Below are 27,618 nucleotides of genomic sequence, written 5' to 3' on the forward strand. Positions count from 1 at the left end.
TTCAATGTTTTTGTCGCTTTTTCCAAACATTTTTGCCAGTTTTTGTACTCGTTTTTGTTGCTTTCTTTTGTAAAATACACATTTTTTTTAAAAGTTTTTGTCGCCTTTTTTGACCATTTATTTCAACATTTTGTCGCCTGTTTTTAAGGGATCTGTTGGAAAACTTCTTGACATTTGTCACCTTTTATCCAAAAAAATCAAAGTTTTGAAAATAGACATTTTGTACAGTTTAGATTTTAAACAAAAACCAAAATTAGACATAAAAAGGCAAAGAAAAAAAAATATACAAAATACAAACAAGCAGAAAAAGCAAACAAGACTTGCACGTCAGCAAAATATGATAATTTTCTCTCATCGTGTACTTAAATTTTCTCAAATTTCAATAAAAACATAACATCTCTGAGCCGCTGTGAAACTGAAGGAGGGTTTGGAAACTTCCGCTGTAAAAGAATTCGACATCTGGCTAGTAAAGATTAGTTTAGATTAGATTCATATGCCAAATTTAGCCAATCTGACTCGTCTGGGGTCCCAAAAATAGCAATTAAGGGGCATGGTTGAAAATGTATTCCTGTTGAAATTGTGTTGAAAGAACCAGACCAGAAGTTGTGTAAAGTGAGATTCATGCTTCTGCGTAAAATCTACGCCGTGGCTACGTACGTAGTTACGTGGCGACACGGATCTGATGTGCATCTCTCGAAAAACTTAACTATTAATCATTTCCTGCTTCTCCTTCTCCATAAACCAGTGATTTTCAAACACTGTGCACATTAGTGTGCCGTGAGAGATGGTCCTGTGTGCCGATTGTCCGATTTTACATAATTTACCCAACAAATTGTTGGGGTAAATTGAGTTACTGCAAATAATTTGCCATTGTTGCGCATCTGTGCATGCAATGTGATGACTGGCAGAGAAATGAAATACTATTCTGTGTCAGTACGTAGCAGTAGTATAGCGCAATAATGACCTTGTTGATTTAAGACAATAGATTTACTGATCACGCTTAAGCGTGGACGAAGGAAAAACGTGTCTCAAGTGGCATTTGTCGCCTTTTGACATTTGCGTTTTTTTCCACCATTTTTTTCGAGGTCATGTTCCTTTTTTTGAGGTTGTTTTCAACAACGCTTTTTTCAATCCGTGCAGACGTGTCCCGGGACCTCCCTAGATATTTGGAGAACCTTATGTTGAACCCAAAGTTATGCCCTTGGGTGTGCCATGTGTTTTGGATGGTTTTGGCCTTTGATTTGGATTAACCAATGTATCTGTGGAGATAGTGGAGCCAAAAGAAACAAATATGGACAAAGAGTGCAGAGCCGGGAGACCTTCACTGCTTGTGTAAAGAATGTTTTTATTTCACGTGTCTGGACAGAAAGTTGAGGATTTTCCAGCTTATCTCGATACAGTCGGTTTTCTTGAGGCTGCCACCTAGTGGCCGTTACAGGAACTGCAGCTGTTACGTTAAACAAAAGACGCACCAGCGCGTCCAACCAGTGGTGTAGTCTACGTGATCTGCAGGTATACCCAGTATACCCACTAAGAAAGCTCCAGGATCTCCATATACACTCTTAAAAATGCCCAATGACACGCAACAACATACTTTCTATTATATTTTTGACATATTTTGAATTGTCATCTGTGTTTTTCTTCTCTTTTTCTGTCCTCTTGTGTTTCTGGGTAAAGTCAGCCCTCCGTGTTCCCACACAGAGTCCACAGCAGTCCCAGTAAAACCAGTAAAACCAGCGGAGCGTTTCGTCCAGAAGCTGAGAACTTGATGCGTCCGTCAACAGACGTGTAAACTATCATTTTTTTCGCGATGTAGCTGGACACAACTGAAATGTCCAAATCCCCTGGAAGGAAAATGAAAAGTAAAAAAGGATCACATGCACCGTACCTTCACGAGTTCACGAAACACGTAAGGAAACAAAAACAAACGTCTCACCGCTGTCGTGTTTGAGCTTCTCGCTTGGGATCATGGAGAATCCGTCTCCGCCCGTCACTAGGAAGGACGGCACCACCACTCTGTAAACCGTCTCATCCTGAACCGGTTCGTAGTGAGGAACTCGACACTTTGTGCAGAGGATGCTGAGGCTCTTCACCCGCTGCTGAGGGGGTTTGGACAAGTCAAACTCAACATGAAATCCTGTCGGGGGGGGGGGGGGGACACGGAAACATCATCAGTCTGACTTATCCATCGATACCTGGCTGAGGATTTAACATGTCAGGAGCACGGATTATCAAAAACTATCAAGCTGGCGTCAAATATCTGCTCAGATTTGCTGTTGTTTAAACTAGGGATGGGTGGTGTTTGGTGTTTTAAGCCCCCATTTTCGTCTTCCAGGCAGCGCTGCCTGGAAGGCACTAGGATTAGGCAATAGATATTTAACACACACACACACACACACACACACACACACAAATAGGAATGTTAAAATTACCGGACACTTGGAGGAACTCTCCTGTGCTCTGGCCGTAGCGGCTCACTGAGTGTTCGAAGGCTTTAAACAGCGTGGAGCCTTTCAGCTGCACCAGGTCGAAGGTTCCCCCGAAAGGTAAGACGGCGATCAGGTCCTCCATGGTGATCGAGCCTATAGCGACAACACATCAACACCGTTTTATAGAAGTCCCTCTGACAAAAACGGTTATCCAAGAAGACACCCAATCGTCAATGATTGGGCGTAGTTTCACTTTGAGGAAATATGCAATATGAAAAGACACGTAAATAGGATTTAAAACACGGCTGTCATACTCAAGGTCCTCGCAAATTTAGATCCGGCCCACATATTAACTTAGGTTCACAATGAATTTTGGCCCGCCTAGTTGTACGCCAAACCAAAGAGACAGGAAGTCTCTTTTCAAACTGCATTTACGAGTCACTCAAAGCACTTTGAGACTCCGAAATCCCCCAGAAGCAGAGTTTTCACATTCAGGCTGAGAAACAGGTTGTTGTGAGTGTGCTGTGTGGTAGCCTGCTTTTATAAAATGTAATCATTGCTTTGCTAAACTCTCTGATGGCTAAGGAAAGGGCGTAACTTTGGGCGGGGGGGTTTGAGATCTCCAACTATTTAGGGAGGTCCCAGGAGAAATACATGTATGCATGCATTTAAACATCTAAGAAAGTGTACCAAAAAAACTGGAAAAAGCAACAAAAACGTTGAAAAAACCCGACAAAATTATCGAAAAAAAAAACTACTTTCCTTCACAATAAAAAGGTGACAAAAACGTTTAAAATTTTTTTTTCGTGAATACGACAAAAACATTGAAAAGGCACAAAAACTTCTTTAGGGCTTTATATTAATTATTTATTTTTTTTTATTTATTTATTTATTTATTTATTTATTTATTTATTTATTTATTTATTTATTTATTTATTTATATATATATACACACATACACACATATACATATATATATATAACTGTAATTGAAGACTATATATGAGACACGTAATAAGTAATACACTCACAGATATTTAACTTTTTTTAAATCAAAGCATGTCAATAAAGTAAACATGTCTGGCCCTAGATGTGATTCTCATGTTCCAGTGTCGCCTTTTAGGGAAATTGAGTTTGACATCCCTGATTTAAAAGAACCATAACAAGGAAAAGGAGAAGATTAAAACAGATTAAACTGTAGATTAAAATGATATGAATAAACATGCCCACATTTAACTTAATTGCACCAAGACCCTGAAAAACGCTGGACTTCTAGGCTGGATACAAAACCTTCTGTAAGGGCTACGAAGACACCAAAGACATCAGCAGAACGGGGCAACTGTTAGCTTGTAGCTCCAAAAGCCGGTATGTTTCTACTAGTTATTATTATAAAGTTATTAAGTTATGAATCAGAGGTGCCGTTTTGGGTCTTATACGACCCGCTCGGCAACTGAGGGTTAATAAAATGCAAACAGAAAGTTTAAAGTCCTGATTTAAAAGAAGTGAGAGCTTGTTTCAGAAAGGTACAGATTGTTTTCAGATCTATGTGATCGAAAATAAACTAGTACATACGTTGATAAACCCACAGAAATATTTTAAAGTCAGTTCTTTGACACACAGGGAGCAAGTGCAAGGATCTGAGAACTGATTCTAAAATCTGCTCCAGATATCTGATCCCCTTTTAGAGAGGCTCGTAAAGACAATAAAAAGGGATTATTGTCATGATTGAGAGTGTCTGTGTAGTCTTGTTTTACATCCTGCCTTGTGTTTTCCCGGCTTTGTGATTGTCTGCCCCGCCCTGATGCGTTTCACCCGTTCCTGTCCCTTGTTTCACCTCGTTATCCTGTGTCTTTAGTCTCTGTTTTCTTCGTGTCTCGTCGGATCATTTTTCTGTTCTGTGCCGTCTTAGATTGTGGCGTCGTGTTCTGTCGTGCCTGTTCATGTCGTGCTCCTGTGCTCTATTCTTCCTGGCCTGCTTGCTTTTTGGTATTACTTTTTGTTGTAGTTTTGGTAATAAATTCTGTATACTGCGTTTGGGTCCAAGCCTCGGTACTTTCCTCCGTGACAAATAGTCTTGCGTACTGAAGACAAACACGTAGATGTTTCTAAATCCTCCTGATGCAGATGTTCTTTAATTCTTGCTCAATTCGTCAGTAATTGTTGAGAAGCCAAACGGAGAGATTTTCTTTGGCTCCGACTATAAAATATTTCTCCCTTTTTCTTATTTTTTATTTTTATTTTTTTTAAATGTTACTTCCATGGAATTGACTGAGTTACCGTTTCTGGTGCGTTCGTCCACAGACGTGCGGACGCCCCCTCCGTTGAAGATGCAGGCGCTGACGTGGTTCCACTGAAGAGCGTCTGCGGAGCGGATGTTGTTGTCGACCTGAATAATGGAAATCAGAAGCAGATTGTTCTCGCTGACAAGGGCGTAACTTTGGGTTGAGATCTCCAACTATCTATCTAGGGAGGTCCCGGGATATGTCTGCATGGATTTACATGGACAAAAATGTCAAAAGGCGACAATTGAAAAAGCACATCCCTAGACATTGTTCTTTGTTAATGTTATATGTATGCAACGGCATAACTTCAAGAGCTTATTTTGGGGGGGGGATCCCGGGACATGTCGGCATGTATTGAGAAAAGCACCAAAAACCCTCTGAAAAGGAGACAAAAACTCAGAAGCAACAAAAACCTCAGAAAAACGCGTTGTTTCTGTATTTGTTTGTTTATTTCATATTAATATTTAAATATGTTTCCATGTATGTCAGAAGCAGAGTATGAGGGCGTGTCCTGACAGTAGCTAGGTAAGGACTACTAGCCAGTCAGAAGCAGAGTATGAGGGCGTGCCCTGACAGTAGCTAGGTAAGGACTACTAGCCAGTCAGAAGCAGAGTATGAGGGCGTGCCCTGACAGTACCTAGGTAAGGACTACTAGCCAGTCAGAAGCAGAGTATGAGGGCGTGCCATGCTAGCAGCTAGGTGAGCATTATAACGTGTGTTCCAAAGTGACCACTTTCGTCTCTGAAGTAAAGGCTGGACTACAACAGAGCTGTTTGGAGCAGTTTGTGAACAGTGTTTTCTGTTGGAGATGGTAAGTCCCTTTGGGGTGGACTTTGGGCTTTTTCACTTTGTAAACCTATAACATGCACAACAAAGATATATAACACAATAAAGGAAAGGGAAAAAGCCAAAAAGCATGATATGAGCACTTTAAAATGTTACCATCTGAGGAATTGTACCAGAGTTACTGCAGCTTTACCCTCAAGTTGTTCTCAGGTCCAATTTGACCCGTTTGTATTTCAGAAATATGGGTTTCCTTCAACCACATTGCCCAAAAATAACATTAAAAATAATAAAATGGTTTCAAAACGGTATCCTGACGAAACTTTGACAAAAACCAGCCTGTGATATCCATCAACATGCTGTACGTTCCTCTTAACTATTAACTATTTTGTTATCATGTACTCACGTTTCCTCGTTAGATACCTACCATGGCATCACAGATCAGGTTTCCCAGGTTGCACTCCCGAAAGCGACACTCCTCAGTGGTCCCGTTCAGGAAGACCAGAGTCTTTCCCACCGTTTGAGTCGAGTAGCTGGTCAGATTCTTTTTCCATTTCTCCACGTCGGCAAGAATGTCCGGATCTGGATTAATCATTAAGCCGTTCATTTAAGAAACCGATGAAGACATCAATGTTATTTATTTCATGTCTGAAAAAGAGCTTTAGAAAAGTATTTATGCCTTTAGAGGGTAACTACCAACCTGTTTTTAAACCTATTTTCCTATATATATTTGTGTCTAAGTGACTGATGGGACCAACAATCTTTGACATTGGTCCAGTGGTAAGCGCGATCGCTGCCCTTGGCAGCGGAGAAACAAGCTACAGTGCGTTCCTCAGGAGCATTTTAACCCAAACCTCAATCTTTTCCCGAACTTTATCTAGTCGTTTTGGCACCTAAACTTGTGTCGTCGCAGCATGACGCTCCAAGTATTCCTATTGGCTTGAAATTTTATATTTGCGTTTGCATGAACTGGGGTAGACGCTCCATATTCATGCTCCATCTAGAAATACGTTAGCCGGTAAGAGACATACAGGACACACTGCTCCACTGTGTGTGTGTGTGTGTGTGTGTGTGTGTGTGTGTGTATGTGTGTGCGTGCGTGCGTGCGTACGGGACATACTGCTCCACCTTTCACGTTTTCTCTGTCACATGATAAACTTACAGCTGCTGCTAATGCTGCTAACGGGTATCGTAGCTTCCCGGCCCCGGCAAGTTAGAAGAAGGAAACATGGAGGACCACACGTATCATAATCCAAATTTCAGGAACAGGAGTCTTCTTCTTCTTCGCCCAGAAAAAGAAAAAAGGAGATTGAAAAGAGCAAGAGACCGGCTTTTTGAGGTGTGAAGGCTACTGCAGCTGTAATACGTACTTTGAACTGCGTGGCGTGAGAGAGCTGATTGATATATAATCTCAACGCTAGACGGGAGAAATTCCCACACATTGGACCTTTTAAGCGGAGCTCACTTCCCTAGGAAACGTGTGCTTGTTCCTCGGGAGTGTTTAAACCCAAACCCTGATCTTTTTCTCTAATCTTAACTAGTTGTTTTGGTGCCTAAACTTAACTGTCGCCGCTGCATGACGCTCACATTTTTCATTGGCTAAACTTAACTACAAACTGCCGCTGATATGAGCTCTGTAGCCGGTCTCCTAAATTCGTAGGATATCGTACGAATTGGTGTGCATAATACATGTCTTGCTTTACCCTGTGTGATGTTCCCGTCCAGCAGAATGGGGTTTCCTATGGCCCTCTGCATGTTCCCAGCATCGTCAAAGGTCACTTTAAGATAACCCAGATATTTTCCAAAGGCGTAGGCCTGCACGACAGGAACCTTCCGCCCGTCGTCTGAGTCCACCATGAACGGATAATCACCTGCAGGGACTTCAGAAGAAGGAGGGCGTCCTGAGAAATAAAGTGTGGAGAAAAAGAAAGATTAAATTGAGAGTTCTGACTTTATTTTCAGAGTTTAAACTCACATTGGGCCTCTTCTTTCGTATTCTTTTGTATTCTGTTAACTTGTTAAAGTGCTCATATTATGCTCATTTTCAGGTTCATAATTGTATTTAGAGATATTAGAATGTTTACATGGTTTAATTTTCAAAAAACACCATATTTTAGTTATACTGCACATTGCTGCAGCTCCTCTTTTCACCCTGTGTTCAGGTCTCTGTTTTAGCTACAGAGTGAGACCTCTCACTGCTTAACATCTTTGTTGGCAGTCGCACATGCTCGGTAGCTAGGTAAGATCACATGCTCAGTAGCTAGGTAAGATCACATGATCAGTAGCTAGGTAAGATCACATGATCAGTAGCTAGGTAAGACCACATGCTCAGTAGCTAGGTAAGATCACATGATCAGTAGCTAGGTAAGATCACACGCTCGGTAGCTAGGTAAGACCACATGATCAGTAGCTAGGTAAGACCACATGCTCAGTAGCTAGGTAAGATCACATGATCAGTAGCTAGGTAAGATCACATGATCAGTAGCTAGGTAAGATCACATGCTCAGTAGCTAGGTAAGATCACATGCTCGGTAGCTAGGTAAGATCACACGCTCGGTAGCTAGGTAAGATCACACGCTCGGTAGCTAGGTAAGACCACATGCTCAGTAGCTAGGTAAGATCACATGATCAGTAGCTAGGTAAGATCACACGCTCGGTAGCTAGGTAAGACCACATGATCAGTAGCTAGGTAAGATCACATGATCAGTAGCTAGGTAAGACCACATGATCAGTAGCTAGGTAAGATCACATGATCAGTAGCTAGGTAAGACCACATGCTCGGTAGCTAGGTAAGATCACATGATCAGTAGCTAGGTAAGATCACATGATCAGTAGCTAGGTAAGACCACATGCTCAGTAGCTAGGTAAGACCACATGCTCAGTAGCTAGGTAAGATCACATGCTCGGTAGCTAGGTAAGATCACATGCTCAGTAGCTAGGTAAGGACTACATGAGCTAGCTAGCTGTTTCTCCAACTTCAGTAGTACAAGGCAGGATTAGCCGGGAGACTTCTTCTAAACGACATGAGAAGTCTCACACACCGTGACACAGGCGGTTGTGCTGGTTGAGATTGTTGTTACAGCCTGGTTTCACTCAGGGGAAAAATGTCAAAAAGACAACAAAGTTTGCTTAACTTTTTCAAAACACGCTGGCCAGTCGGATCCCAAACTAGCAAAAAACGTTTCAGCCGATCAAGAATGTGGAGACCACGGTGGGTTTTTTGGTTAATTTAATAGTCTGATGGATAATTGCTGCTTGTGAAAATGATCGTTGCAGTATATATTTTTTTTTTTACATTTCGTAGTGCATGTTCTGAAATAAAAATAAACATTGCCCTGATGTACACACAGCGCTGTTTAGGTTTTTTTAGTCAGAGAAGCTACATAGGCAGTGTAATTTTTTTGTTCCGTTACCTCCAACACACCTACACATGTTCTTCATCAGAGCTTCTTTTCTTCTTTTCTCCTCTACCGGAAAATTTACGCTCCATTTTTAATCTGGCTTTTTGACAATAATCAAAGTTTTATTTCTTTCATCCTTTTCAGTAAACTATCTTGGCTGATCGATGAGGCGACAATTGTATCAAAGTTTAGATAATTTAAGTTTATATCTAACATTTTTTCCTTTTATTTTGTTCTGGTCAGTTCTTTTTCACATTCTTCACATACAACTGCAGCTTTCCTCATCTCTACCAGGAGTGGAAAGTAACCCATTACAATTACTCACGTAACTGTAATTTAGTAGTTTTTTGTGTACTTTTAAGTAAGTAAAGTTTCTAGAGCACATTTAAACACAGCTTAAGCTGACCAAAGAAGCACCAAGGTGTTGATAAAATCATAGAAATGTTAAAATATAATAATAATAATAATATATAAATTAAAAAGTAGAAACAAAAACACACATACAGAAAAGCATCCCAATCAACAACAACAATGGAGGGAGCACATCAGAGGCCTGTACTACGAAGAAAGATTTGGCATTAACGAGGTAATTTCAGGTTCACGACGGTGGATCAGTTGTTACCGGGCTCAATCGCCATGGTAACTTATGCTGAACACCTGACCTGCTTGGGAGCAGGTTAAATTGGAGATTAGAGATTAACCGGTGTAAAAGCACCGCCTACTGACCAATCAATACTCGATTGATAACGGCATCACCGTTCTTAGAAGATCAGCTGGAGCTCGGTGCGCAGAGAGAGAGAGAGAGAGAGAGAGAGAGAGAGAGAGAGAGAGAGAGAGAGAGAGAGAGAGAGAGAGAGAGGGAAAGGGAGCGAGAGAGAGTGGGAGAGACAGAGCGAGAGAGCAAGAGAGAGAGAGAAAGGGAGACAGAGAGCGAGGGAGAGCGAGCGAGAGAGAGTGGGAGAGACAGAGAGCGAGAGAGCAAGAGAGAGAGAAAGGGAGACAGAGAGAGAGAGCGAGGGAGAGAGAGCGAGGGAGAGAGAGCGAGGGAGAGAGAGAGAGAGAGGTGCGCTCAGAAAAGTTAAACATTTAGAGACGACAACCCCGTTAACATTCCCTGATGGGTATTTTTATGAAATATATAGATTTTGTTATGTATAGGCTATTTGTCGGCTTGTTGAGCCGTGTGTTGCCAATGAGCACATTGGTTTGAATTATATTTTTTATTTCCTCTCACGATTTTTTATTTTCCTCTCACTCGCTCTCTCACTTCCCACTGCCAGGGTTGCAACTGAAATAACAGGCTAAAGCAACGACAGTTTATGGAAAGCACAAGTGTAATTATGGTCAGATCTAGTGCCTGACTGATGGGGAAATTATATTGATAAGTGTTGTGATTTACGCATCTACAGCGTTGGCTATTTTTTGCCGGCTTTCCTTCCTGTTTTAGGAAGCAGCGACTGTATTGTGTTTTGCCTGCAAAACCGTGTCTGTATTCTTCATATTTATGTAGAATTATAGTTTGCTATAAGAGAGACCTCGGGGCTGAGAGCCTTTGAAATACCATAGAAATAAAATGGATAGAAAGGCCATTTCCATTCAAATCAACGTAGCAGAAGGGTCAGAACAGCAGCCAGCTATTTTTATGTGTACCATTGCTATAGTAACGTATAAACTTCTGATAATAAGCCGACTTCCGGCTAGTCGCGGAGCTGAGGTTTTGCAGTAACGGATAAACGAGCAGCGGAGTAGTAACGTTACGAGGCAGAGAGCCAAATGCTAAATGAGTCAACTTAACTTCATGCTTCATCCACACAGAGCACGTTGCTATCGCCACAAGTGACAAAAGGCAGAGTTAGCAAGCTAACGTTAGCCAACTAACACCGGCTGGCTGGCTTGCTGGTTCCGCTGTGCTTTCATGCTGCATTGGTTACAGAGAATGAGCTGAATAGCTGGGTCTAACGTTAGCGGTCTGCTGACCCACTGCTGCTGGGTCTAACATTAGCGGTCTGCTGACCCACTGCTGCTGGGTCTAACGTTAGCGGTCTGCTGACCCACTGCTGCTGGGTCTAACATTAGCGGTCTGCTGACCCACTGCTGCTGGGTCTAACGTTAGCGGTCTGCTGACCCACTGCTGCTGGGCCTAACGTTAGCGGTCCGCTTATCCACTTCTGCTGGGTCTAACGTTAGCGGTCCGCTGACCCACTGCTGCTGGGTCTAACGTTAGCGGTCTGCTGACCCACTGCTGCTGGGTCTAACATTAGCGGTCTGCTGACCCACTGCTGCTGGGTCTAACGTTAGCGGTCTGCTGACCCACTGCTGCTGGGTCTAACATTAGCGGTCTGCTGACCCACTGCTGCTGGGTCTAACGTTAGCGGTCTGCTGACCCACTGCTGCTGGGCCTAACGTTAGCGGTCCGCTTATCCACTTCTGCTGGGTCTAACGTTAGCGGTCCGCTGACCCACTGCTGCTGGGTCTAACGTTAGCGGTCTGCTGACCCACTGCTGCTGGGCCTAACGTTAGCGGTCCGCTTATCCACTTCTGCTGGGTCTAACGTTAGCGGTCCGCTGACCCACTGCTGCTGGGTCTAACGTTAGCGGTCTGCTGACCCACTGCTGCTGGGTCTAACATTAGCGGTCTGCTGACCCACTGCTGCTGGGTCTAACGTTAGCGGTCTGCTGACCCACTGCTGCTGGGTCTAACATTAGCGGTCTGCTGACCCACTGCTGCTGGGTCTAACGTTAGCGGTCTGCTGACCCACTGCTGCTGGGCCTAACGTTAGCGGTCCGCTTATCCACTTCTGCTGGGTCTAACGTTAGCGGTCCGCTGACCCACTGCTGCTGGGTCTAACGTTAGCGGTCTGCTGACCCACTGCTGCTGGGCCTAACGTTAGCGGTCCGCTTATCCACTTCTGCTGGGTCTAACGTTAGCGGTCCACTGACCCACTGCCGTAGGGTCTAACGCAGGGGTCACCAACACGGTGCCCGCGGGCACCAGGTAGCCCCCAAGGACCACATGAGTAGCCCTCAGGCCTGTTCTAAAAGTGAAAATTGAATATTGACATTATCTGTTTCCCACCTTGTTAAGTCATTGTTGATTATTGTGAGAAATCATTAACGTGATCAGTGTCTTCACATAGATGACTATCATTAATCATATATAACTAAAGGCAAACTGAGCAAATTAGTTATTTCAGAAGAGTGTATCAAACTGGTAGCCCTTCGTATGACTCAGTAACCATGAAGTAGCTCTCAGTTTCTAAAAGGTTGGTAACCCCTGGTCTAACGTTAGCGGTCCGCTGACCGACTGTCGCTGGGTCTAACTGTCCCTCCGCACTCCCTGCAACTCCGAGAACGTCTCCCGAGCTGCGTCGGGTGGCTCTCCTCCCAGCGAGCTGCGACACAGTTTATGGCCCCACTCACCCGTATTATCACTATGACAACTAACAACAATCGCCATTTTGTTGTGTACCAATCAAATGACCACTGGAAACAGTTCAATGGCCTTTCTATCCATTTTATTTCTATGGCACCAACATTGGAAGTGTGGGGGACATGCCCCCCCCGTACCCCGTGTCCGCTACGCCCTTGGCGCCCAGGTTTTTCTGCCATCACTCCAAGAAAGACTTTGAACACATCATAAATTACCTGCGTCATGACAGCCCTACAACCCCAACAGTGACTGATCTCAGACAGAAAAACAACTTCTGAGAAAGTATCACCCCTGTGGTTATGCTGTCAACATTGGCATTACGTTTGGTATGACTAACACCCAATCAAACTGCTCTAAATCTGATGAGTCGTCTGTCAGGGACACACTTACCGTCTAACTCACGACCACAACGAGTGAAATCACAGGTCTTACAAATACTGGAGGGAACTGATCATCCAATGACGTCTTTTAGAGAATGTTGTTATAAGCTGCTCACTGTTGGTTTAGAAATCATCGCCCTATCTACATCAACCAGCGGTGGAAGAAGTATTTTGATCCTTTACTTCAGTAAAAGTACTAACACACTGTAAAAAATACTCTGTTACAAGTAAAAGTCCTGCGCTGAAAATTTTACTTAAGTCTGTAAGTAAGTTTACCACCAGTGGAGGACTTGTTGGAGCGTGTCAACACAGCCTCCCTCTTTCATTCCTTCAACCAGCTTTTAGAAAAGGTAAGCCCATATCCAAAAACCTGCTGGTATCAAAGTCTTTCACAATATTTAAAAGTAGCTTATCTTCTTTTGGCCGAGATATCTCTATACTGCAGCCCTACAAACTATCGTTTACAACCTCTCCAATAATCAAAACTGCCCGGGGTAATGAAGTCAAAGAGTTACATTGCTGTGGCAAGCAAATATTTGTTGTTAAGATGTGCATAATTCCTAAAAAAAAAAAAACACCCCAAAACACGTGTAATGTTTTGAATCTGCATAAAGTTTTGAACAATACAGCAGATTAATTCATAAATAATAATATTTACATGGATAAAAGACATTTGCATCCAGAAAAGGCACAAATAGTTGCAGAAAAATTCACCAGAATTCAGGAAATTAAGCGTTTGATGCTCAAAATTCCCTCGGTTATAATTTGTCCCCCCCCTTCACGTGGAAACGTTTTCGCTACAGGTGGAGATCTAAACCCCACATGTTGAACCCAAAGTTACACCCTTGCACTGATGCCAAGTTCATGTTTCCATTTCTTTTTGGGTCATCTGAATTTTACAGCACAAATCACAGGAGGTCTTGAATGCATCACTGACTAGTCAGTGCTGGCCGCCTGAATCCTTGAGTTGCTGTGGCCTGAGGTCCAAACCAACAACTCTTTTCCTCGGCCTGCTCAGTGACTGCTCACTGCTATTTATATAAAACACTACAGTGTTATTTATGGAGCACACCCACACGTGCATCGACACCATGTTTACTCCCGGCTAACTGCGAGTAAGTAAACTCAAAGTTTCCAGTCAGTGTCAGGCGCTGCGGCAGAGTGGAATGAAACAATAACAAGCAGTTTAGGATCTTGCCAGACGGACCAGTTCTGCTCAGTGAAAAACACAAGAAGATCAAGTCAAGCAGGTTATAAGATAACTAAGAAAATTAATAATAACAAAACAGCTGCACCCAGCTGTAACGCTCATTCGTCAAAACACCACGTGACACATTTGCAGTTTTAAAAGCACAAAAAAAGGTCAGTTTGTCCTGAGACCTGCCATCGTCAGCAACTCTGTTCACTGTAGTCTCTTAGTTTAAAGTCATCGTTGGAGATGTTAGGAATTTATGATGCTACAATATCTTCCACTTGGCGAAAAAAAGAGCTTAAAGTGTAGGGCTGTCCTCGACTAAAGAAGTTATTAATCGACTAGAACTCGAGGACTAGAAAAGTGCAATACAAATGCAGTCCATTTACTGGACTTTTGTTTTATATACCCAAATATTCTGGATACTTTTTGTTCTTTCCTTTTATTTATGTGTATACATGCGAGTAAGAGTGTAGGTGTGCGTATGTATATTATATGTATTAGAGTGCAGATCGGGCATTTTTCTGTCTGAGCCCGGCCCGCGTCCGACAGAGCAGTAACCGAACCCAGCCCGAGCCCAACAGGCATTAACCCGAGCCCGACAGTTAAAATCTAATTTTTTTCTCATACTGTACTAATGACATGTACATTTCTTTGTGTGGAAAGCCCGCTTTTATTAAGCAACTGTAGAAAGGCATTCAGAAATGTCAACAGATGAGCGCATCAGCACACACGGGGGGCAACAAGCACACATTAACACAGGCGCGAACCTACATAATAAGCTTTTTTAAATTTAAAATGTTCAATGCCTTATCGCGCTGTGTGACCGAGCCCGACCCGAACCCCAACATCATTTCTTAATCTGTCCAAACCCGGCCCGGCTCGGGTATCCTCTAATATGTATGTGTATATATGTATGTATAGACATTTGTACATATGGGCTAAATGTTGTCATGCCTCTTAATACTGCAATATGTTTTATACATGGAGTTGTTTCCAATAAGGAGTGTTGGAGTGTTCATGTGCTGTATTGTCTGATGTCTCGAGGACCCCCTCGAAAACCAGATGCTTGATCTCAAGGGGTCATCCTCCTAACAATAACATTTCAAATCTGTAACACTGAGTTTCTCTACAAAGAATCATGCGGGAGGGGAGGAAACAAACGACCCATGAAGTCGTATGGTGTGGAGGACTTGTTGTAATTCAGTTAGGGGTGTCTACAAGGCTAGCAGCGGGGGGGAATCATCCTGGAATAATGCATCAGCAGCCGTATATTTGTTTAACTGTGTACATGAATGCAGATCAACAAGGGTGAAGTTCAGTGTTTGGATTAGCACAAGCATCACAACCAGTGGTGGAGTGTAACTAAGTACATTAACTACAGTACTGCACTTAAGTACAAATGTTGAGGTACTTGTACTTAACTTGTCTTTTCATGCCACTTTCTACTTCTACTCCGCTACATTTCATTTAGAAATATTGTACTTTAATCTGTTACAGCTTAAGTTACTAGTTACTTTACTCATTAATATTTCTGCACTCAAAACACATGTAGTTTATAAAATCTGATGTTTGATTCTAAAGTAAACTAGCCAACAATATAACGGACTACAAGTCCAGCTGAGATGATTAGACCATTAAACACACAACTGGTTGGATCCTTTACACTTTCTACAATGGGAGGATTCTTCTTTACTTTTGATACTTTAACTACATTTTCCTGATGATACTCATACTTTTACTCAAGGAACATTTTCAATGCAGGACATTAACTTGCAACAGAGTATTTTTTACAGTGTAGTATTAGTACTTTTACTTAAGTAAAGGATCAGAATACTTCTTCCACCGCTGATCAATACCACGTTATATGACCACCAGTAAATAAAGACGTGACGGATCTACCTGTATAGAGGAACGTGTTGCTGTGTCCACCGATGACCACGTCGACTCCGCGGACCTTCTTGGCGATCTCCTGGTCCACGGTGAAGCCTGAGTGACCCAGAGCGATGATCTTATTCACTCCCAGCGTCTGCAGTTTGTCCACCTGTGGCTGCAGGGCCGTCACCTCGTTCTCAAAGCGCAGGTGTGGTCCTGCAGAAGGTAACGTGGACAGGTGAGAGGAGAGGTAGACGTGGAAACACTGGCTGTGTTCGTAACTATGAGGGGCCGCATAAGACATTATTCATTCTGGTATTAGATTCCCTTAATGAAATCCATTCATTTTGTCTTCATTATATTTATTTATTTGCCACAAATTCGAAGGGCTGCGACTGAATTTCAGAACCAGTGGAACAACCATGGTCTCTCAACACAAGGGGGGCAAACTCCACTTCTGCTGTGGCAAAGGGTCACAGTCAGTAATGTTGGAATGCATAACCCTTGTATGAATGAGGTTTATGACATAGACAGTGACTTTGCTATTGAAGACAGACCACTCTCACAGTTACAGACAAACAATGTTGTTGTTGTTCCATCAATGAACATTTCTATCAGTGACACAACAATGGAGACACTTCAGCAGACCTTTCATCCATTTGAAGATGATGGAAATCATGGTATGGATGTATTTTGCAACCTTGTGCATTTTCTTGAGAGGCATTCCTAATATTGTAACCATAATGCAGTCTTAAAAAAGAAATCAAACCTGTCCATATACTATACTGCATAACTTGACAAAGACTAAGATTATGTTCACATCAATAGTAGAAGCACACAGGATATTTACTCACTATAGTTGTGTAATATAAAGCCAAACTGCCTTTCACTGCCTATGTGACAGTACAGCACTTCACTTAAAGATGCTGTTATAGTTTTAAGGTCATGGTATCATTGTTACCGAAAAGGTGAAACACTGAAACCACATTTTAGTTCATTCTTTTGGATCTAGAGATCTCAATAAATTGAATTAAAATCGGACTTGTTTTAAAATATGTCCTTTGTCGAACAGGATAAAAAAAAAAAAAAAAAAAAAATCAAACAACATTAATACATTGGGAATCTGCAGAAATGGACATTAAGAGAAACAGAAAGCAGCACACGACAGAGTAGAAGAGACAGATGACAAAAGCAGAATTAATTTTTGCAGTGCACATACAGCAACCAAATACCAAATACATAATAAAATAGTTAATAAGAACAATTTACTTCACATTTCATTGTGTAAAATGTTATTGGTCAAAGAACAAGACTAACACGAGTCAACAAGTATAGGGCATTACTAAAGAATGTGTCACTAATAAGAGGCCAAATTACAATCTGTCAACATAATGCCAGATCAGTTTTAGAAAGCAATGCCTTACCCAGTGACCATACCAATATTTAATGTTATTAGGCAATATGTCATATCAGTCATATCCAGAACTCTTGAAGATCAAAAATACTTGCTGCAACAAGTGTTTGTTTGAATGGTCCATGCAAATAAATGTAGGAGTAATTAACACAATCAAGCACAGATGATTAAAGCAGACACTATCGAAATTAAAATACCAATTAAATGCATCTATGAATTATCACTGAAAACAAGCAGTTTCAAGATTACTGGCAAGATAATCCTGGCCACAAAACCAAGCCTACTCCACAATAGGTTTCTGCATTAAATATTGTTTTACCTTCATTGGACTCTGACAATCTGAACTGTACTTAATATGAAATGGTATGCATCTTCTTTAAAACAAGATGCAACAAATGTGTATTTTGCACACAAAAAAACCACCAACATTGTGGAATGATGTGACACCAAATATATATATATATATATATATATATATATATATATATATATATATATATAATATATATATATATATATATATATATATATATATATATATATATATATATATATATATATATATATATACACAGTATGAGAGGAGGCTCTCACTTGACAGAGACTTTGCTGATCTTGAGCTCCGTATACTCGTGTCTGGAACTAGTAGGGGTGGGGGAAAAAAACTCGATACAGCATAGTATCGCAATATTTTCCGTGGCAATACTGTATCGATACACAGACGCCAAGTATCTATCTTTTCTTATATATGTGTTGGTCAGTTTGTCTGCTTGACTATCCCATTTTGCAGCAATAACATTGAAGTGAGATGAACAAACAGAGACATGTATCTTTTTAGATAAAACAAGATGTTGACAAAGTTTTCTTTTGGGGACATAATTTGAAATTGGGAAAAATTTGAAGTTGGAAAAAAGGTAATAAATTGCAATATATCACAGAATATTGCAATATGTTTAAAATCGCAATAATATTGTATGGTATGTGATTCCCACCCCTAGAAACTAGGGAAACTTAGTGTCATTTGTGAACCCACATATGTGTTTGGAATACTTAAACTGCTGTACTAGTAAAAGTGACTTGACTTGATTGTCTTTGAATTGATCTTTGAGTTCTGGTATCCATCAGTCTCATCAACAGACGCATGGGAATTTGAGCAGACAGATCAATTGGAGTCAGATCTTTCCTGGCCTTCGGGCCTCCACCAAAATTCCCTTCAGTACCAGAATGAATAATGTCTTAAACGGCCACTCATACAACCGTTCCCTCATTCACTCACTATTCCCTATATAGTGTTTATTAAATAGTGAACTACAGAGGCAACGACCAAACCAGATTTCAGACACTACATTGAAAACATTGTTGCGTGACTTGCGTCGGGAGTTGCGCCCGTTGTTTGTGTGACAGAGGAGGGCGCGCCCAGCATCATGTAAACAAACCCAAACTAAAATACTTCTAATACATCCCTGAAAGAAACTGAGCACCCAGGAGAACAGTAACAGGTTGAATATATTATATATATATTGCATGGTACATTTCCACTGTTTAGAAACCAAAGCCCGCTCCAATTTTCCTTTTCAGTTTCCACGGTTCCTTCTGCTTCTTCTCCGGGAAAACACGGCCGCTTTGCATTGTGGTATACGGGAGTAAAATGTAGGGTACATCGTACGTACACTCAAATTAGCTGTGCATTGTGAGTATTTTATAGCGGACTATATAGTGAATGAAATTAACCGCGGAGAATTTGTAACTACAAACACCACTACAAAATGGCGAACACGCTATATAGGGAACTATTTCCGTGATAGGGGACGGTTTCCAACACAGCTACTGTTAGTCCTGACTAAGGGCACGTTCAATCTCAAAACGGTGTGCACCATCTTGCTACGGTTTCCTGGTTGAAAGACGCGTTTCCTTGGAACGGTGTGAAACGGTGTGCAATGTGCTTTGAGGTACGTTTTCTCTCGTTTTGTGCTGTGTGTCTCTCATTTATTGGCTGCGTTCCAGGTGATACCCAATCAGCAGAGACGTGTCTGTAAACCCGTAGGCACACAACAGCGTGTTCAACGCACCCCCATTTCAGTTTAAAAGAACGTGTTTCTACGTTTTGTCGGGGCTGAACGTGGCCCTAGTCTCACATGTCCAGCTCTAGCTCCACAGCGCTGCGGAGGAAGGTCTGGCTAGTCCACACAGCATTCTGGGATGGGAGGAAAACGTGCTCTGGTTTATTGGCATTTCTTTAAACCAATCACAATCGTCTTGGGCGGTGCTAAGTGCCGGACAGAGCCACGGTGCCTGTGCAAAATAGTCTCAGGAAGGAACTTGTTTTGGTGGAACATGCGTACGTTCAAAAAGTAGTTTTAGTTGTGCAACAGAAAACTCAGATTGGACAGATAGTCTAGCTAGCTGTCTGGATTTACCCTGCAGAGATCTGAGGAGCAGTTAACCATAGTCCTCACAAATCCACCGGAGGTTAGAATTACAACACAAAGAAAGAGGAAGGTGACGGACATCCGGCCGAAAATGGAAGACATCCGGCAGATTTTCTGGTGGCACTGGAGCAATCCCGAAAATGGAACGTCCACGATATAGACTACCAACTTCATAATCACGGCACTTGAAATGACTACAAACTCCGGCCTCCTATCTGTCAAACATCTGAACTTCAGTTTAAATCACAGAGGTTGTTCTGAGAGGGGACTGTGTAACCCCTTACAGGTCCAGCTCCTTTAGTCAATCGTGTTTTTCTGTTAGAGCCTCTAATAGGTGGAACACTTTACCAAATGAAATAAGAAACTGCACCACCTACCATCATTTCACACAAAGTCTCAAGGCCTGGCTCTTGCATAGTCAGAGTTGTGAACATTTTTAAACCAGTATTTTTTATATTATTGTTGTTATTACTGATAAACTGCTGCTGACATGTTTGATGTGTTGATATCTTGCCCGGTATCAAATTTAGCTCGCCCTGCATTTCTTGGGGATGTATGAAAAATTAAATTGTAATATTTTACCATCTTAACAATCAGTGCCATATTAACGCATACCTAACGACTGATGTAGCCTAGTATCTTTTCATTACTGCCGTTATGGCTTTGCATGGTTGAGCGGTGTTAGGAGATGGGTTAGGTCTATGTTACTATGTCTTCTGATGTTTGCATGGCTTCCTATGCTGCAGGTGGATACTGTTTGATGTGTAGCTGTGCTGGGGTTTTGATGCTTCCTGTGGCTCTGCATGGCAAACTAAGAAAGCTTTTCTGTTGTTTTAGCTGTCTGTCTGGTGTCTTGTTGACTCTCGTCTGTGTAGTTTAATCTGTACTCATGTCTCGTTGACTTCTGTCTGTATAGATTAACCTGCACTAATATCTTGCTGCTTCCTGCTGCTCTGGTCTAAAATCATCTGGCCAAAGGACTATAGTTGAAAATTAGCCGGCTGGCTAACACTGGCACATTTACAGAAATGTTGATTAATGTGTGTTGTCCTTTATAAATAAAAAAGAAGAAAAGAAGAGGTTCAGTGATATGGATCAGATCAGTTTTTTTCTATGGGATGTCTTGGTAAACAACCCATGTAACCCCTAATATTATTTAACATTTCATATTTATTCTGTTGATTTGATTTTGTGTGTAATTTGAGTTTCGGCTTTTTATTCTTCTCTTTCTTCACGTTATCAGTATTTTAGTTTCTTTCTATTTTGATTGGAGGACGCATTGGAGAGTGCCCAGATAAAGCCCTCTGAGGTTTTTTTTGCATCTCTCCATCACATCTTTTATTGATTATTGTGTATATTAATCTGCAGTATTTGTATATGTGTAAACCGATAAACTAAACTAAACTAAACTGAGAGTGTATATCATCATGTTTACAGTGTGGAGGGCTTCACATGAACACGGGAAAGAGTTAGAAGCAAACAGAGAAATCCCAGACAGGAAACATCAACTTACACTCACCAGGTTTGGACAGAGCAGGTGTTTCCTGGGATGTGTATCCCACCACGCCGACCCTCTCGCCCCCCACCGTGAGGATCTTATAAGGTAAAAAAGAGTTGCCAAACGTCGAGGCCAGAGTTTGGTCTGCTTTGATGTTGGCGCTGAGGACAGGACACTGGATCTGCTCCAGGAACGGCGTCATGAGTCCCTCCACTCCGTTGTCAAACTCGTGGTTTCCAAAAACCTGAAAAAAAGAAAAAGGAAAGTCTAATATGAAACTGCAGAAAGACATTCAGACAGTTGCTCTCACTAATAGCAGACACATATAACTTATTTCTCTAGATTCTGCAGATAGTGAAAGATGATCTCAGAAAGAGGAGACTTTCAACACCAAGCCGAATACCAACATGAAATGATCAACGGTGCAAGAAGTACTGTAGAAATATTTCTATAATCTAGATGTGTTAATTCTCAGTAGAACATTTTATAATTATTGATTATATATTAGTTTTTTAGTACCAGGCGGAGAGGTGGAACGGCAGGGGGTGGCTCTCGGATCAGTGTGTGTATGTGTGAGAACTGAAGAAATCTACCCAGAGACAGAGGATGACACAATCAAGGAAGAAGATAAAAAGATTAGGGATATGGTCAGACGGGGTTCACAATTTCGAGACTGAGTGGACCTGAACTCTGTGTACTTTTGTTTGCGGTCAGGGAAACTTAGGAAACTTTTTTTTTTTTTTTTAATATTCTTTTTATTAAACATTTTAGTTATTTCAAAACAGAAAAATTAAAACAAAAGCAGAAACACAGCACAGAAAATATTAATAACCATATCTATGGGCATGTGGATAATTTACATACAGCATCTCGTCATGTGGTTGTACCTACATTTTATCCAGTTTGTGGTTATGACCTTTTAATCTTCAGACACTTTAAAATATTCTCCCATTTTTAATTAATTAATTTAAACAGGTGCGATTTACCATTGAGACAATACCTCAATCTTTCTAGAGTTACAACTTCAGATATCAGAGATTTCCATATCTGAATAGAGGGGGCATCGCTACCAACCCATTTGACCATTATAGCCTTTCGAGCCAGCATTAGGAGAAACTGAACAGTCTCTTTGTGAGCTCTCAGAGGGTCAGGTATAAGCCCCAGTAGACACATGAGTGGGCTGAGTGGGGTTGTCTGTCCTATCACCAAACTGATTTCACTGCATACTGCCTGCCAGAATATCTTGATGTTCTTGCACTCCCAAAGACAGTGATATCTAGTACCCTTAGCTGAGTTACATTTAGGACAGTTCGGAGAAACACCTGGAGTGTACTGACTGTATATATAAGGTGATATGTAAACATTATGTAGAATATTGAACTGCATTTCTTTGTATTCGTTACAGATTGAAATTCTAGAAGGCAGTCTTACTATTTCCTCCCACGACTCAGAGTCAATTGAACTTAGGATATTTTGTGTGTACCCACACGTGTGTTTGAACTTAAATGCTGGACTTCAGTAAACTTTCTTGACTTTAATCTATCGTCTCAGTTTTGATCCCTGAGTTCTGGTGTCATTAGTCTCATTAACCAACGCGCGGGAATTAGAGTGTATAGATAACTGGAGTCAGAACTTCCTAGGGCCTTCGGGCCAGTACTTTTTTTAAAGTATTCCCTTCAGTACTCAGATCCTTTACTGAATTAAAAGAAATACCACAGTCTTGGTGTTGTAGACAATGTTTTGCTCATTTGCTTTACTGAAGTTGCAGTATGTTGACCTCTTTTGGCTACCGTACACCGTGTAATTTCTTTACATCTGATGTTTGAGGCCTCAGCAGGGAACGGTACAGGATTTATTCTCTATCAAGATTTAAAGTGGTGCAAAAACTAAAAAAAAAGGTACAGAGAGCAGACAGCTGATCCATTAAAACGTTGCTCTCCGAGTCGCTGCAATTAAGCTAATTAAAACCAACCAATTGGCCTTCGGAGCTGAATCAATGAATCAACGTCGGCTTTTTCGCTGAGTCAAGTCTGATTCGTCTACTCTGAACTGAGACTATTCTGTTTTTATCTTTGATGGTTTTAGTAATGTTTGTAGAGCCCCGTCATTAAAAATGTGGGATGCGATGGCCAGTTATTTTATTTTCACATAATACTACATACAAGACATTAGTTTGGTTCAAAATTGCTTCCTTATAGCACCAAGCGACCGGGGGGTCAGGGGGTCCTCCCCCATAACATTTTGAGTATCAGAACACTTCAATTTCCTGCATTCTGGTGAATTTTTATGCAACAATTTGTGCCTTCTCTGCATTTATGGTGCAAATGTCATCATTTACGTTAAGTAAATTATTATTATTAAGTAAATTATTATTATTATTATTATTATTATTATTATTATTATTATTATTATTATTATTATTATTATTAATAATTAGGGGTCCAAGAACGAGGGGGCTGGGATTCCATGTATGCAAGGCAACGAAGATCCCAGTACCAGTATGTAAGTATTTTATACGGTACCGCCGCCGCCAGCGACATCATATTCGTTTCCAGCAAAACTGCAAAGAACGCAGAAAATCCATGTTATGTTCTTCTTCAGAAAGTAAATAAATGTCAGACAGACTGACTGACATATGTCCATTCTTCTTAGAAAACAAAAAAGGAAAAGAAAATCCCACTACTCAATACTACCGTACCACAATACTTCTAGAATCGCAATACGAATCGAATCAGTGCCCATGTATTGTGAAAGAATCGAGACGAAAGCATATCGTCCCAGCCCTACTCTCCACGGTCTGCTGCGTGCAAATACACTGGAGGAAGTAACAGGGGACTGGGGTTGTTTTTCTTACATAACCCACAGGAATCTTTTCTCTCTTCTTTCCCTCTGCCACATGCTGGCCAGACTGAGACAGAGACTTTTGGGGAAAAGTGCAGGAGAAAGGCATCTGGCACTTTGGTTGTTATGTTTCGTCCCTTTCCTCTCTGTGGTCTCGCCCCACTCCTTTGACTTTTTTTTTCCCACATTTGTCGACTACTTGAAGGGCTCTGGCCCCGAATCTTTTCTCCAAAGCCCCGAATCTTTGAGGGTTTCAAAATAACTTCAACCTTGTGTCATTTCCTCTCAGTCTCTCTGACTGGAGCAGCAATTCAACAGAATCATCAGACAGTTTCTACCTATGTTATGGAACTTAGAAACAGAAATATAAGACAGTTTCTACATATGTTATGGAACTTAGAAACAGAAATATAAGACAGTTTCTACATATGTTATGGAACTTAGAAACAGAAATATAAGACAGTTTCTACATATGTTATGGAACTTAGAAACAGTCTTTCTGTCTCTCTTTAGGTGTCAGGAGGGAAAATGAGTCATCATCATGTTTTCTCCAAAGCCCCGAATCTTTGAGGTTTTTAAAGTAACTTCAACTTTGTGTAATTTCCTTTTTCGCACATCTGTTAACTTTAACTGGTAACGGATTATTTATAATATCGAGGGCTTGGAGCCATTTTGGGCGAATATGAGTTCTTAATATCAAAATAAGGTCTCGATGAGCTCTATCCAATGGTGCCAAAAAGACCTATCTGATATCAACCTGTATTGAATAAAGCAACAAAACAATAAAGACCTAACACAAAGGTGTGAGTAATGTTTGGAGCCAGAAGGGCGTAAGTCCACTTATGCCCTTCTGGCTCTGAAAAATACATGTAGGACCCACATTTTTGTTCAGAGCCAGAAGGGCGTAAGTGTAGTTGGTGCCCTAAACAGCATTCAAAATGGCTGACACAACTGCAGACATGGAACTGTCTGAGGCAGAAAAGAAAAGATTTTGATGAATATTATGAAACAAACTGATGAATCCTATATTGAAGAAGTTGAAGATGAGTCAGAGTTGTTTTTGAATGAATTTCCTCACAAGAGTGATGACAGTAAGACATAATCATGCCTTGAGAGCCTTACCTTGTTAGCCTAGCCTAGCATGGCTAACGTTAATCTCATTGTTTTGGTCTGATTTGGCTAACTGTGCATGCTAATTAGCCTAGTGTTCTGACATAGAATATTCTTTTGAACTTTCTCATAATCTACTTTACCCTAGCCTTGAACTAATAGATTCAGGGCACTCATGTAGGATATTATATTAGTAAATATTAATGTGTTAATCATTAAGGGACACAGCCACATGAGGTGAGGAAGAGAGATCAACTTGAGGGACACATGGAGACAGCACATGATGGAGGAAGTGAGTTCTGACTTGCATAGAAAATAAGTTTGAACATTCACCTTATCTAATCCTTACCCCAAATTATTAGTATAAGGGCATTGATGTAGGATATTAATAAATATGATGAGGGAGAGAGATGAGATGGAAGAGAGAGAGGGACACATGGAGACAGCAGAAGATGGAGGAAGAGAGACAGACAGGGAGACAGATCATGCAATTGATAAGGGACACATGGAGACAGAAGAGGATCGAGGGACTGAGACAGTAGACATTGTGCTAGAATTTGTTCAGGAGGGAGGGGCTAACAGTGGCCAGGAAGAGGAGACAGAAGAAGATCGAGGGAGTGAGACAGTAGACATTGAGCCTGTTCAGGAGGGAGGGGTTGAAAGTGGCCAGGAAGAGGATGCCAACACACCACAAAGAGGAAGAAAAAGGAGTATTCCTCACACATACGCAGAGTTCTACAATGCTCTGACAGTGGACAGTGAGTAGAACTAAAACTAGTGAACAGAAAAGCAAATAAGACGCAACATGATTCTTTGGATGTGGTCAATGAATAGACTCAGAGTAATTGAAATGGTTGAACAAAAAAAGAAAAGTGAAATGAGTAAAGAGAACACGAGATAACTGTCAATTGTATAGAGTATTTGAAAAAAAAAATAATGAATGTAATGAAATCAATTGAACAACTCATGAATTGCCAATCAAAAGTGTGTTTAGCAAATTCAGTGACTTTTATTACAGATGCCCAGAATGTGAAAAGTGAAATGAGAAAAAAAAAATTAATGAATGAGTTAAATGAAAATTAATTACTTGTTCAAGTGTTATTCAAGTGTTAATTATTCAATCAATTCCCCTTTTGACCAATTATTTTCTGCATTGTTCAGCAGATATGCCCAATATGTTCATAGAAGACTTGGAAATGTTTGGTGCCAAAAAGGCGTATCTGACGTTTTTTGCCATATTTTTTTTGATTTTAAAATGTTTTAGAACATGTTCATTGTGTTAGTATGCCATAAGTTTATTACTTAAATACTCATTCATGCAAGTATGCCTGTGGTTGCAATGTTTGTGGTTTGAGGTTAATAATACAGGTGATTGAAGTGTGGTCAAAATTTTGTTTCGTCTCTCCTGTAAAGTTTGTCAAAAGCCACTTACGCCCCTCTGGCTCCAAGCCCTCGATGTGTGGTTTTGCTACTTGTACTTAAGAAAAGGATCTTAATATTTCCTCCATTACTGGAAATAAAACCACACCACTCACTTACCCCCTTGGACAAAACAAGACATTTGAGGACCTCGTCTTGATCGACATCTGTCAAAGTTTTTCCAACATTTTAAAGACCAATTCAATTAAATTTTATTTATAGTGTCAATCATAACAGGAGTTGTCACACTATAATTTACAAAGACCCAACAATCCCCCCCTCCCCCTCCCCCAAGAGCAATTAACTAATCAGTTAATCGATGGAAATCGTTTATTTGCAGTCAAAAATTAGCACCATCTTCTAGCCAAATGCCAACACTAATAATCTATTGAGTGGCTGGTGAAATTTTAACATTCATCAGCCATTTGGCTGGTGTACAAAAAGTTAATTTTGAACCCAGCACACACACACACACACACACACACACACACACACACACACACACACACCTAAACTTAGTCATCTCTCTGTGTTTCTCACCATGGCATCATAATGCAGTTTGTTCATGAAGTGTGCTGCCTCGGCTCCCTTGTAGTAGCTGAACCACACGGTCCCCTGGAACTGGTCCCCGGCGTCCAGCAGTAGCACGTTGCTCTCGGTGCTGCGGATCCGTTTGATCTCCGTCGCTCTGCGGGCCACTCCGGCGAAACATTTCTTGCTGCTGCCGCCGCATTTCCCGGAGTACTCGCTGGTCTCCTCCACCCGAGCGTGCACGTCGTTAGTGTGAAGGAGAACCAGGTCCCAGGCCGCGGATGGGGACACGGAGAAACCCAGCAGCAGGATCGGGAGGAGAAGGAGGCAAAGCCGCGGCAGAGCGCTCCGCTCCGGTCGCACCGCTCCCATCTCTCTGCTGCGCGCAAAAAAAGTCTGGAGGAAGAAAGAAAACCTGGGACTGTGGTTGTTTTTTCTTACACGACCCACGTTAATCTTACCCTCTCTGCTTCCTATTGAGTCCCTTAGTACATTAAATGAGTCCCACTGACGCTACTTGCTGGACAGACTGAGATAGCGTGTCTGTACACGCCTTCGGGGGGAAAGTGGAGGAGGAAGGCACCAGAGAGGACTTTGGTCGTTAT

At 41.3% G+C, this 27,618-nt stretch overlaps 1 protein-coding gene and 1 long non-coding RNA gene across 2 annotated transcripts; one reads left to right on the plus strand and one right to left on the minus strand.

The window, feature by feature from the left end:
- Window positions 1-1,599: 1,599 nt before the first annotated feature.
- nt5e (5'-nucleotidase, ecto (CD73)) lies at window positions 1,600-27,618 on the minus strand. Its single transcript, XM_031293053.2, has 9 exons — window positions 27,023-27,618; window positions 21,134-21,356; window positions 15,799-15,987; window positions 7,198-7,395; window positions 5,922-6,076; window positions 4,707-4,815; window positions 2,433-2,582; window positions 1,937-2,137; window positions 1,600-1,844 (listed from the first exon to the last, which is right to left on the minus strand). Exons 1-9 carry the CDS (start codon window positions 27,383-27,385, stop codon window positions 1,678-1,680), a joined length of 1,755 nt encoding a protein of 584 aa, XP_031148913.1. The 5' UTR covers window positions 27,386-27,618; the 3' UTR covers window positions 1,600-1,677.
- Window positions 19,027-22,962, plus strand: LOC118493810. Its single transcript, XR_004895831.1, has 3 exons — window positions 19,027-19,107; window positions 20,033-20,037; window positions 22,950-22,962. It is a non-coding gene; the product is annotated as an uncharacterized LOC118493810 (long non-coding RNA).

Source organism: Sander lucioperca, chromosome 19 (assembly GCF_008315115.2).
Source record: "Sander lucioperca isolate FBNREF2018 chromosome 19, SLUC_FBN_1.2, whole genome shotgun sequence".
NCBI classification, from domain to species: domain Eukaryota; kingdom Metazoa; phylum Chordata; class Actinopteri; order Perciformes; family Percidae; genus Sander; species Sander lucioperca.

Bases quoted from the DNA above. Each gene is read 5' to 3' on its own strand.
- nt5e (XM_031293053.2), bottom strand. From the start codon at position 27,385: ATGGGAGCGGTGCGACCGGAGCGGAGCGCTCTGCCGCGGCTTTGCCTC. The intron at 7,396-15,798 runs GTAGATCCGTCA...TTTATTTCTCAG, and splicing joins CAACACGTTCCTCTATACAG to GACGCCCTCCTTCTTCTGAA. The intron at 2,583-4,706 runs GTAACTCAGTCA...TTGTCGCTATAG, and splicing joins GGACGAACGCACCAGAAACG to GCTCGATCACCATGGAGGAC.